The sequence below is a fragment of the Taudactylus pleione genome, unplaced genomic scaffold, assembly GCF_031769625.1.
Source record: "Taudactylus pleione unplaced genomic scaffold, aTauple2 ptg001605l, whole genome shotgun sequence".
Classification (NCBI taxonomy): Eukaryota; Metazoa; Chordata; class Amphibia; order Anura; family Myobatrachidae; genus Taudactylus; species Taudactylus pleione.
This window is the reverse complement of record NW_028286002.1, coordinates 148,404-161,537: the sequence shown is the minus strand read 5'-3', so window position 1 is coordinate 161,537 and position 13,134 is coordinate 148,404. Positions and strand designations below refer to the sequence as shown.

The 13,134-nt window shown below is 40.8% G+C and overlaps 1 protein-coding gene across 1 annotated transcript in view; it reads left to right on the top strand.

Annotated features, from left to right (window-relative positions):
* Positions 1-13,134, top strand: part of LOC148442147 (polymeric immunoglobulin receptor-like) — a 115,008-nt gene that overhangs the window by 76,518 nt on the left and 25,356 nt on the right. The window contains exon 3 of the mRNA XM_088464166.1: positions 10,654-10,998. Coding sequence (XP_088320292.1) covers positions 10,654-10,998 — 345 coding nt within the window. The remainder of the gene's footprint in view (positions 1-10,653; positions 10,999-13,134) is intronic.

The following is a 13,134-nucleotide window of genomic DNA, read 5'->3' as shown; positions in this document are numbered from 1 at the left end:
CCTGGAAACAAAGAGGCTTTGGCCCACACTTCTAGCCCCTTATATAATATCCTTATTAAAACCCGCCCCTGCTTGCTATAGGCTACCTAAAACGAGTGATTTGCATACATGCCAACCTCCATCCTAGAGGTTTAAAACATCTCTTTTCTTATGCTAATCATTCGGTTTCTCAACTTTGAAAGTCTCCGGATTGTACTAAATCTCTAAATTAAATTGCCCCCTCTATATTCATCTATGAGGTGCTTTTAATTTGGGATTGATGAATCAAATGATGTAGCTGGTGGACTATACAATTAGAAGAACCAGCTAATTAACAGAGGGGATGTTTGAGGGACTATGGAGTGACATTTAAAGAAATAGTACTGCCTCAACTGTGAAGAACAACATTAGATAACAGATTACAGCAGACTTTGTTGGGAAGAGGAAATTGGAGTCAGAGAAATGTGATTACATCAGAAATATTCCCATGAAGTTTGTCATGTACATATGTAGCAATAGTTAAAAGCTGATAGATAGTAGAAAGGAAGAAGGTGAAAAATAGTGGGCGCTACAAGATTATCTTATCACCATATAATTAGTCAAACTGTTATAAACCACTACAGCTGCCCTCACATAGGTGGATCTGGGACTCCACCAAATAAGGATGGAAAACCACACAGCTAGAAACAATGGAAGTGCTTATAGACGGCTGTTGGTTTGAGAAATATATATAATTTATTGCATGTAAATACAATTAAAACCTTTTATTTAATCTAAATTAAACACAGATGGAATAATTAATCAGGCTTAAAGCCACAATAATAAGCATGGATTCGGCTCAGAGTATATAAAAAAACACAAATAATTCATAAAAAATTAAAAAAATTTGTTTCACAATCATGTGAATGAAATGTACTTTTGCATATATTGATTTAGCACCGGTTTAGCAGGAATGTAAGCAGCAAAGCGTGAGGTATAGATATTTAGTCACCGCTAGCAGGCATGTAATAAAGAATGTTAGTGGTGGTATCCACTCTCGGCCAGTTAGTATTCAGGTTAGTAATATTACTCAGTCACAGTCAATTAGCATATAGATGAAACAGCTTGTGGCATGCAGGTCAATGGTACTATTACGGCAATTTATATAGGTATTAATGCTTGGTATATTACCATCCGTCCACTTTTATAGATAAAATGGAGTTCAGTACAATAATTCTGACCTCTACCCCAAAACCAGGGGGAGGAAACTTCGCAATACTGACCAAACAGGACAATGGCTGGACACCTGATGTTCAATGTGTCTGCTGTGTGCACCAAGCGGTACAAGGGTGCTTGTGTCCTCAGGCAGAGGGGCCTCTACTGCTTACCACTCACTGTTTGTCATACAACTAGGGCACGCTGGCTAATGTGCGCTCTGCTACTTCCGGTTTCGGACTTCCGGCTTTTGGTTTGCATTCCACAGGTCACTGACGCGTTTCTCCGCCCTATGACATGTCGGTTTCATCAGAGGATAGTTCTCTACCCATTTGTGCTATGTTATATCCCTCCTGGTGTGCACGGATTGGTTGATTTCCGATCCTAATCAATGAATTAGCTATTGGCATGCCTCATTGATGCAATTCAGGAGGATACACATTTTAAACTCACATACTATGGTGAAACATATAAAGTACAATTACACATTCATATATATTATTCTAGTCTACTTTGAGATGCCTATATATATACTCAATAAATATACCTTAAAATATGACATCATAAGATACGGTAACCGTGAATACCATTTATGTAATTAAGATTTTATCCTTATCAGCTAGTGATTAAATTAGTAATCACCGGTATAGGACAATATTTGTCCATATTGTATCCATGTATATCATATATCAAAATATATTTTTACTGAAAAAAATGGGACATATAATATCTAATCAAATTAATATATAAATATGAAAAATACATATGTTTAATAAAAAATATGAATAATAAAAAATATATAATATAAATAATTGAAAATGTTAATAAATACATGTACAGAATATAGGGACAAAGAAGGAACCAGTTTAAAATCTATATGCGGGACTATAATAATATTAGAAATGGAATAATCTGCTATAATGCAAACTAGTACATTCTATACAATAAAACCACCAAGCTTCTAGTTTATATAGGAAAAACATAGTCATCTAATACACAATATAATTCATCAATTATAATATTTGTTCCCATCATACTGTAAATGATCCATTTTAAGTTATTGACCAACATAGGAGATGTATAAAGATAGGAAAGAGATAGGACTCCTGAGAATCCAAAGAACATACACTAATACCAATTCATAATTATAACACAGAAATGTAGAAAGACTATAGTCATACATTTTATTAGAAAATAGATGTAGAAACGGAGAGTGGATTAAGGACATCTAAGCTATACCATATCCCTCCATAATAACGATGACCAGAATTATTATATATTATTTAATTCAATTGTATTATTGAGGCCGTAAGACTCCAAAGTTTTTCACCTAAATATCCAATACGCCTCTCTTTTGCATAATATATTAACCTATTTCCTCCTCTATCTGTACTTTTAATTTGTTCGATCGCTTTAATCTTGATATTGCTAATATCGGCACCTGCACAGACCGATACATGCCTTGACAAACTATGTGTAGGATTTTTCTTCAAAATATTTCTCCGATGTTCTAAAAATCGAACACTTAATGTACGTGTGGTGCGCCCCACATATTGGCGGTCACAACCACACTCAATAATGTAGATAACATAATTAGAGTTACAGTTGAGGAAGGATTTTATATTGAAGGATTCTAGTGAGGCCTTTGATTGAAAAGCTTTCTCCCTATGTCCCGCATTCTTACATGTCATACACTTCTCTCTTCCACATTTGAAAAAACCTGTTGGTTTATCTGGTAGCCAATTCAAATGGTCACCTATATCTTGTTTATTATTTTAATTTTTTTTATTGCCATTAATGTTTCGATTCTTCCCATACATACTGGGAGCCAGTTTCTGTTTCAAGTTGTCTGATTTCCTATAAACAATCTTAATTCCATCGCCAATTATTGGACCTATGACTGGATCTACCTTTAAAATAGAGGTATTATTTTCAATTATCTATTTAATTGCGTGGGCATGAGTATTATATTGAGTTATAAATGGACAGTGTCCTTTCCATTCATTTTCCTGTATATGTGTTTTTTTTATTAACTAGTAAGTCCTTTCTATTTTCTTATTTGTGTCATCTAATGCTTTTCTAAAATGTGTATAAGGTAGCCTTGTTCCACAAATGCTTTGTAAACTTTTTTTTACCTGTTTTTGATAGCCTATTTCACTCGAGCCACTTCTCTTTATACGGAAAAATTGACTCTTCGGAATATTGTTCCACCATGCTTTTAAATGACTACTGCCATATTCCAAAAAATTATTAGAATCAAGTTTTTAAAAGCCGGTGCTAAATCAATATATGCAAAAGTGCATTTCATTCACATGATTGGGAAACAAATATTTTTAAGTTTTTAATGTATTATTTGTATTATTTTATATACTCTGATACATAGTATACTGTATGTTCAGAAAAAGATCAGCTCATGCATTACATGAAGATGAAGTAAAACCTTACTATTACTGTATATATGTAATTTACATCTGTCTTTACTCTTTACAAAGCAAGAAAATAACTCATCCATACAATTAGTTGATCTATAATGAAGCAAAATATAGATTGATGAAGTACCTTTCCAAACTGCACTCACAGCATGAACATAAAAGTAGGTTATAGCAATATTTGCATTGTCATAACAAGAATTAAGAAGTAAGCTAAACTAAGAAATGATATGGAGCAGATTCATATAGGTGTGAGATGCTTACACATTTTAATGAGGTACATGTGTAGACAGGTTTGTTTCCTGCAAATTGCAGAAAAAGGAAGATACTCCTTTTTAGGGGCAATCTTATGTGAAAATTTAGTTTGTTAAATGTTTTACTTAAATTTTTTAGTATTTAATAAAATAGGTATGTAGCAGCTTATGAGCTAATTTAAATATTAAATTCCTTTATTATTATGTTTAGACAAACAGTGTACATTCCATTGTTTTTGTATTTCAGGAAATAAATGTTAGAGATCAATCTTTGTTATGGGCGAAAAGATTAAAGGCACAAAATAATGTGAATATTCAAAATTGTTAATTTTCATAAATAATGTAAAGGAAGATAGGCCCTGATTCAGAGCCGGATGCTCTGACAGAGCGCTCGCTCTGAATCAGGGCCATCCTTCTCTTTTTTTAGAGCGGCCTCCTGGCCGCTCACATAGCTTTGGGTGACCACCCACAGCTATAGCGAGCGGCCAAAAAGATGGTCGCGATGGTCAAGACCATCGGGCTTGCGACGAGACCCTTGTGGTAGGGTCTCGTTGCCGCAAGCCCTGGAGTGCTTTTGGCTCTATCAGAGCCGAGAGCACTCCCACTGACATCACTTGTGATGTCAGTGGGGCCGGCCCCAGACGGTAGGTGTTCCCATGGGAACGCCTCTGTCTGGCAGCCATGCCCCTGGCACGCCCACCAAAGGGGGCGTGCTGTCACTCAATATCGACAGTACGTCCCCTTTGTAGCGAGACCCGGAGCGACAGCTTGTCCGTCGCTAACCAGGTCTTGTGCATGCGCACGACGGAGCCGCCTCCATCATGCGCATGCGCACTGGACCAACATCGACCCGCTTGCGAGCGCTCAGCGCTCGCGAGCGTGTCTGAATCAGGCCCATAGTATTATACAGATATGATAAAGGCTTAGCTTAGCTTAGTATTTCCACTTTATATAGATACTGTATATACATACAACCAATGTTTCTAATATGTGAAACTGATCCTAATGAGAATAGTGAGTGTTTAGGGCACTCAAGGCCACTACTTATCAGAAAGAAACTGAACTATAGAATACCTTATTCCATATTTAATTCTGTGGCTGCCAGTAAGTGTTTCTCAGAGGGTGAAGTATCACAATTCTAGGGAGGATACCATAATTTGACAACCAATTTGCAATATATTATAGATTCCTATACTTGTGTGGCATTGGACAATGCCAAATCACAACTCATGTGCACTGTATTTTATAATGACACTTCAATAAAATAAAAGAAGTTTCCTTCAAGTAGATAGGCTAACACCATACAGTCAGCAAAGGAGCCTTTCTTTTTCTTTTTTTCCTGCCTATGCACCTGAAATCAGAGTTATCTCACCCACCGTCCTATGCCCAGAGGGAAACAGACAGCAGAAACCCTGAAATTAGGAAATAGATATGGGATACTTTCAGTATCTCAGAAGAGGGGTTGCCAGGGCTTAGAATACATGATACCTGTCAGAATCCTGGTGCCGGCATCCCTACTGCTGGCATCCCAAAGGTAAGTAGCAGGGTTGGGGGGGGAGGGTTAGGCACTATGGGGATGGTTAGGGTTAGGCTCTAGGGGGCCACTAGGTTTAGGGTGGGGGAGCCAGGAGATTAGGTTTAGTCACTAGGGGAGGAAGGGTTAGGATTAGGGGTAGGGAGAGAAGGAGGGTTAGGATACCCACTGACAGATGTCAGTATCTTAACCCTGTCAAGATGCCAGCATCTGGATATTGACCACCGGGATCCTGAGCGCCGGCATTCCATACCCATCGCCTAGTCACTGTTATACAGTAAATTAATTTCAACAAGTCACAATATTAGTGGGCAGAACAAATCAAACTATATGCTGTCTTCTGGTTTCGGTGGTCACGTGATGATAAGTTTCGGCCATCGCTTGACCCTGTTACGGAGCTGATTGCAATTTCATTTAACTGTGGGTAACATTAACCCCTAATTCTACCATCTATCCCTAACTCCCCTTCTGCAGCCTAACCCTCCCCCTAGTGTATAACCCTAACCCTCCCCTCCCGCAGTCTAACCTTGATGTCGACATTCTGCAGAATATCGACATTTCACATTGTGGCATTGTAAGAGGGGTGCCGTGCGGTGCCTGCTGCCGTGCAGGTGTAGCGTATCTTACCTCGCATCGCACCCTCTCATCTTCAGGCTGTATGTTAAACAGACGGTCCTTGGAATTCCAAACTGGACACGGACTCGACTACCTAGGAGGAAGGAGATGATGTGAGAACCATCCTTCCTCACGTCGATTGACAAGCCCTACTTGACCGAGGAATAGATTCGGGTTTTAAATGAAGAACATCACTGGCACTTTTGGCCTCAGATCCCGAGTTTCACCTATAGGTACTTGCGCACCAGGTGAAGACTTGACCTTGCATCGGGATGCAAGGTCCACTGTCCGCCCTGAAGGAAGAAAGACAGAAAGGAACAAACAGACAGTGAGACATAGTACACACAGATATTTCTCAACGTGTTCACTTTTGCTCTTGGTCTGCTCACTCACTTACTGGTAGATAACCAAACACCACAGCCGTGCAGGGCCTAACCTATGTAACGCTACTACACATACTATGACAACATCGCCCTCAACCTACAGTGTGTGTAGTGTGGCATGTATAACAATAAACAACTAAACCTTTGCCCTGCACGGAACAACAATCACAGACAGTAATCATGCAAGAGTAAAACACGGTGCTGTCCCTTTAAATTTGTGTTTCCTGCATAACTAGAGCGGGCCAGCTCCTCTTCTTGGTGACTGGGAAATTACCTTATGGTGGGAGCCTGACAGCTCTCCATGGGGTATTTGGAGCGTGAGTGCCGTTCAGCAAGTCACACAGGGGGCTACTTTCTTGCTGTACTAGTAGTCTGGACCTATTACCCAGAACCACTCTCAATGGGCTGGCAGCTCAGGCTTTGTGCCTGCCTACTGCGGGGCACAGGAGGGACTTGGAACTACTGCCCAGAGTCCCCTTCCCATGTTGCCTCAAGCCTATGGGCCTGCCTAATGTGGGGTTCAGCTAGTGGCCCGGGCTTAATGCTCAGGGCCACTTTATACAGGGCTCAGGCCTATGGGCCTGCCTACTGTGGGGCTTACTTAATTGGGCCTAGTGCCAGCCTGAATGGGTACAGGCCTAGGGCCTGGCTGATGGCATGGGCCTAGTGCCCGCCTATTTACTCCCCTAGTGACCTGGGTCTAGTACCCAGGTCTCTCGCACGTAATAAGGGCAATTAATCCCTAAAGGGCCTAATGCCCACTACTGCAATCAGGCCCTGTGCCCGCCTATTTGCCCACAGGGCTAATGCCTGAATGTGCCCCATGGGCCTAGTGCCCGACAGCCCTGGTGGTCTATGGAGGGGTTAAATACTGGTGGCCCAAGGCCGCCTACCGGTAAGTTGGGAGAGGCTGCAGTGGGGAGCTTAGTTAGCTCTTTGGCTTCCCACTACTGCAGCACTTCTCCAGTTCTCAGCTTCCTTCTTCTTCCGATGGCCCGTCCTGACCAACGGCGCCGCTTCCTCTTCTCCACGTACAGCTGGCCCCTCCTATCTGCACTCTTGTTCACAGCATTTTCTGGCCTCTTCTGAGGTTGGCTCGCAGCCAGAGCCAAACACACTCTGCTGCTTCTTGGCTTCCGGGCGGCCAGCTCTGCCTCTCCCGCCGCTGCTTTACCGCCGCTAGTGGAAGGGACCAGGCAGTCCCTTCAACAGGTACCTGCCACGTCTGCTTACCCGGCACTGGGAACAAACACACTGTCCCAGCACCCGACCACAGATGTGTCCAGCAGGGGACACATCTGCTCCGCCTGGTCATGCAGCTGTGCCGATGCCGGGATCAGACACTTGATCCCAGCATGGCTTTCCACAGTGTCAACAATATGAGTGTCAAAATTTTGATTGTTGACATGGTGACTGCATCTCTTATGTATATATTTTATTAATTTCATAGACAATGGATAGACAATCTGGTACATTTTATTAAATCATACATTACTGTATGCCTCACAATAAATGTTGCTTGCTATAGAGACTACTGGATTTCACAAATCATCTATTGAATGCAGAAATCTACTGTATACTGTGAACCTCTACTTTATGATTTAAAAACCATTCACATATATAAATTATTATATAAAAAGATAATTATTCTGATCATATAGTACCACATATAATAACATTTAAATTGCATATAAACATATCATCCCCTTAGTTCATATAAATGCCAGAATGCCAGTTGGCAAGTAATGTCATTGCAATTCAAACTTAACAACTGTAGCTAATATTCAGCAGAATTCATCATTAAAGATTGTACAGTAATCAGTGTTAATTAAATAGGTGTGTCATTGAGTAAATCTTGTAATAAATAAAGAATCAGTCACCTATTATACCAATCCTGCTCTTATCAATTTCTGTGAAATAACTGCAATTAATCTACTACAGAGTAAAGGTTGCAGTTAAAGGTAAATCCACGGAGATCTGTCACAACCGATCTACATCAATTAGGGACAGAATGTACTCTAATAAACATGCATAGTTCCTTTTTGGCAATGAGATCTTCCCACCAGATCAGAGTTAAAATTCATCAAAAAACATCAAGCGATTGTGTATTGCCAGCTTTGATCACAGGCTATTCAGATGTAGAATGAAAAGACCGTTTTAGGGGACAAAGTTGACAAGTTGATTAGAATGGGATTGATGTATCTATCTTCATTTCTTTTGAAATGGGGTTCATAATAAAGTGCTTTCATACTTTAGATGTTTTACTTTGGCCTGTCCCTGCTCTAACATCCTTCTCTATTAAGCATCTGTGTGTTGTCACTCATTCCCTTGCTCTATAAAGTTTATTTATTTCTATTTAACCACCTGTCTCTGCTCCAATCACAAGATAGGCACAAAACATTCACAATATTTCTGCGGCCCTCAATCATGTTTATGCATAATATTTTTGAGTCATCTGGAGGATATTGGGCCTGATTCAGAGCCGGACGCAATTAGCGCTCGCTCGTCCAGAAAATAGGGGTGGCTATTCAAATGAACCATTCGCTGTTTGCGGTCTGTTCACGCCTCTAGGTCTGAAGGAGTGAACAAAACTTGCGGTCATTTTTTGGGAAACTACGCCCCCTGGCCACTCGCATCCTACGTCATGTCCGCTATTTATTAGATTAATCGAGTACATCGAACAGGGTATGAACTGCTCGCTATTCTTGTGGTTGGTTTTTGCTACCACAATTTTGCGAGCAGTTCTGGCTATAAAATAACCCAGTGACATGCTCAATGACGCTGCAGTTTTAATTATGCACCCATAAAATGCCCGTTTTGACCTTTAAGCACGCCTGCGATCGGATCTCCACTCCCCATTTTCAAGCACCTTCCCCTGTTACCACCCACATACGCCTCTTTCTGTCACTCAAATTATCAGGCATTCGCTATTTTGCAAGCACATGAATTTCGACCGCACTGACTGGTTCGCGCATGCGTATAACGATCCATACGCATGCGCAGTTGGGCAAACATCGCTCGGAGCAAACGAGCGGCCGCTTACGAGCGGCTCTGAATCAGGCCCATAATGTGAGCACCCCATTAGTTTTATAAAGTTGCCTCCCATGGGTGTTATATATAACTGATTGTAGCCCAATTTTCACTAGCAGTGTGGTGTAAGTGCTCCTCGTTATCTATCTCAGGACTGGTCAGTCATACACTAGCTCAGTTCTACTCATCTCAGGCTGCGGTGGCGTTAACATGAACAGGTGCTCCTTCACATGCAGGTTTACTAACAATTTAGCACAGTACAATCGGTTGAATGGAATGGGGCTCTAGATCATCTCTCTTGATTGAGTAAAGGCACAATTATATGGTATCTTGTTTCTCTTTCTCCTGCACAGTTCTGTTATTGTTATACATAATACAAGTGACTTATATAAGTGGTCACAAGAGTTGACACTCTACCTCCTTTGAGACTCTCACTGTTTCCTGACCTTTCCCCCCACACTGCCGGTCTCTGTATGTTCCTTTGGCTTTAACTCAGCATTGAGTCTCACTCTATGCTAACTGTCATACTGACTCATGCCAGTGACAGATTCAATTTATAATCACTCCACCAGAAGGTCTTCCATGTGAGGCTTCACAGCTCTCATTGTTTGATTCCGTGACAGGTCAGGTTTACTGTGCTGTGCCTCTTACACTCAGCATCTCCTTGGGTTTCAGAGCCTCCTTCTTGTAGTAGAATGGAGTAGAAAATTATTTTATGGGATAGGTTTCAACACTTCAAGGGGATCCATGACAGCTCTAACTTGAGGGCAATTAGCTTGAATTGGAACCCATTTTAACATTTTAATTCAGTACTCACCTATATACTGAGCTAAAAGTAATGCACTATATGGGTCTTTTTAAAAGCTCTTATTCCACCTCACACTACATGTCACACCTAGGAACAGTACCTTAAATCTTACCTAACATCACCATTATCTATGCTTCCAAAGGTGTGTTACACCAGTTACTGTGTCTAAATCCTTAGGGGTAAATTTACTAAAGTGAGAAGTGGAGATGTTGCCCATGGCCACCAATCAGATTCTACTTAACATTTAACTAGCAGCTTCTAGAACATAATAGCTAGAATTTGATTGGTTGCTATGGGCAATATCTCCACTTCTAAAAATTCTCACTTTAGTAAATTTACCCCTTAGTGTCATTATGACAACTGTGGTGTGTTATATTTTTTTACTATTTGTTATAATTTTTCATATTTTTTCTCTCTTAACATTCAGATTCCTCTGCATTAGTTTGTCCAAAGCAAGTAACTGGACTTCTTTACGGAACCATTACCATGAAATGCTCATACTCAACTATGCCCACAGCCAATATACACACTCGGAAGTACCTTTGCCTGCAGGGTGGACAGTTTGAAAAATGTAAAAGTGTAATTGTGTCCACAACTGGTTTTACAAATCAGAAATTTTGGGACCGTGCTTCAATTGTGGATGGGAAGGATGGCACAATTACTATTATATTGTCTAACTTAGAGATGGCTGATGAAGGCACCTATATATGTGGCATTGGTAATGGCATTCATGATGGGATCAAGGCTGTGATCAGCGTGGCTGTAACTGAAGGTAACTATAACCTGACAGAGGAATCTAAAAGATTATTTTAACAGTTTTGAGTTGTTATATAAATTAATATACAATATAGAAATAGTATAAAAGAATATAAGCAAGAACACATATTAAAGCATGATCAACATGTTACACTCAGACATCTATAAATCTTATTAACCTGATTGATACCAATCCGATTTTTTAAAGTGCAGCAATACATTAAACCTTGTATTATAATTCTTCCAGTAACTTCAAGAAGTTTGTACATTAAGTCACTTTCAGATGATTTTATTAATACACTGTATGTATATGGTTGATAACACCATAAATTTGCGCAGTGATCATGCAAGAGTGAAATTGCATCCAGCGTCATAACAGGGATCAAATTTGCCCTGTGCCGGCCCACCTCCTGAGCATTCGACATCATGACTTTGCATGCATGACGTCATTACAAAGCACAGAGGGGATGGCACCTGCAGAATGGGGAAGTGCAGCGCTGATTCTCTGATTGGCTGTACAAGCTGCAGAATTCCTGTCTGGAGCGTCTAAAGGATGCTCCAGTGGCATTGCAGCAGTGATCCTGGCACCCTACTAGCCAGAAGGAAGAGCTGTGGGGTGGCAACAGTGGTTGCACACTCCTCGTTACGACCTGATGCATCATTCCAGGATCATAATCCAAGTTTAGCGGCCATTATATTCCACACACAGCTTTGCCTGCTATAGAAGCATAAAGCTTGTATGATGCAACACATAAACATACTGTAGTAATTGGGAATCAGTCCTTGTTTTGAGCAAATTACTTTTTAACATAGAGGTACAGTATGCCGCCATGTCGAGGCATAATAATGGACAGAAAATGCAAGAAGTGCTGATTCCAGGATTCAAGCAACTAGTTACAGAAAGATATTAGGGGTTAGGTATGGGACACCAGCAATCGGGATGCTGGCTGTCAAAAGACTGACAGCGGCATCCCGATGCTTGGTATCCCAACAGGGGCACAGTAAGCACTTTAACCCTCTCTTCGTAACCCTCTAACTCTAACCCTCCTTTTTTGCACCCTAACACTAACCCACCCTACTCCGCACTCTAACGCTAGCCCTCCCGGTTAGTGCCTAAACTTAACCCTCCCCCCTTACTACCTAGCCCTAATCCACACCAGGGGGTGCCTAACCCTAACCTTCCGCAGCCTAACCCTAACCCCCTCCCCCCAGGTGCCTAAACCTAACCCTCCCCACTCCGCAGCTAACAGCTAATGGCAGCCACTATACAAGATTATGTTGCCGGGATTTTGGCAGCTGGCATCCGTATAGTAGATATATAAACTACATCCCATTATTAGAGATAATTATTTACCATTAGTCTATTCCTACTTTTCCTACAGTCCATCAAACCAGATCCCCCAATACTCAGCTTTCAGTCATCTTAGTATTAGGTGTATACTTAATATGCTGCGTGTCAAAGCCACTAATCATTAGTGGCTTTGACCTTTAGTTTTAAAATAGCAATATAAATGAATTCTAAACAAGCCTGGCTTAGTATTAATTCCTTTTCCTAACCCAACAAGTAAAAATAACTCACACTAATAATCGTTCTAAGGCCCTGATTCAGAGCCGGACGCTCTGAAAGAGCGTTCGCTCTGAATCAGGGCGTTTTTTTTTTGGAGCGGCTTCCTGGCCTCTCGCATAGCTGTGGATGACCACCCACAGCTATTTGCGAGTGGCCAGGATGATGGTCGCGATGGTCAAGACCATGGTCAAGACCTTGTGGTAGGGTCTCATGGCCGCAAGCCCCAGAGAGCTTCTGGCTCTAATAGAGCCGGAAGCTCTCCCACTGACATCACTGGTGATGTCAGTGGGGCCGCCCACAAGTGGCAATAGACCAGCTGCGGGCACTTCTACGTACACCTAATGAAATAATGCACAGTAATGCTTCTAATTATTCCGAAATATGCTGCATCTGTTTTTTTTTTTTAAAACATTATACAGTATCATGGAATATGTTTTAATAATATTGCTGTCATTCAATCTATTTTTCACCTAAAGCACATTTTTTGGTCAATTTTTATTTCAGGGTCTAAAAAATCATACATTTACTAGCATGATTTTTACATGATTTTTTTAAACAATGTCAAAAATCATCTGTTAGTAAATG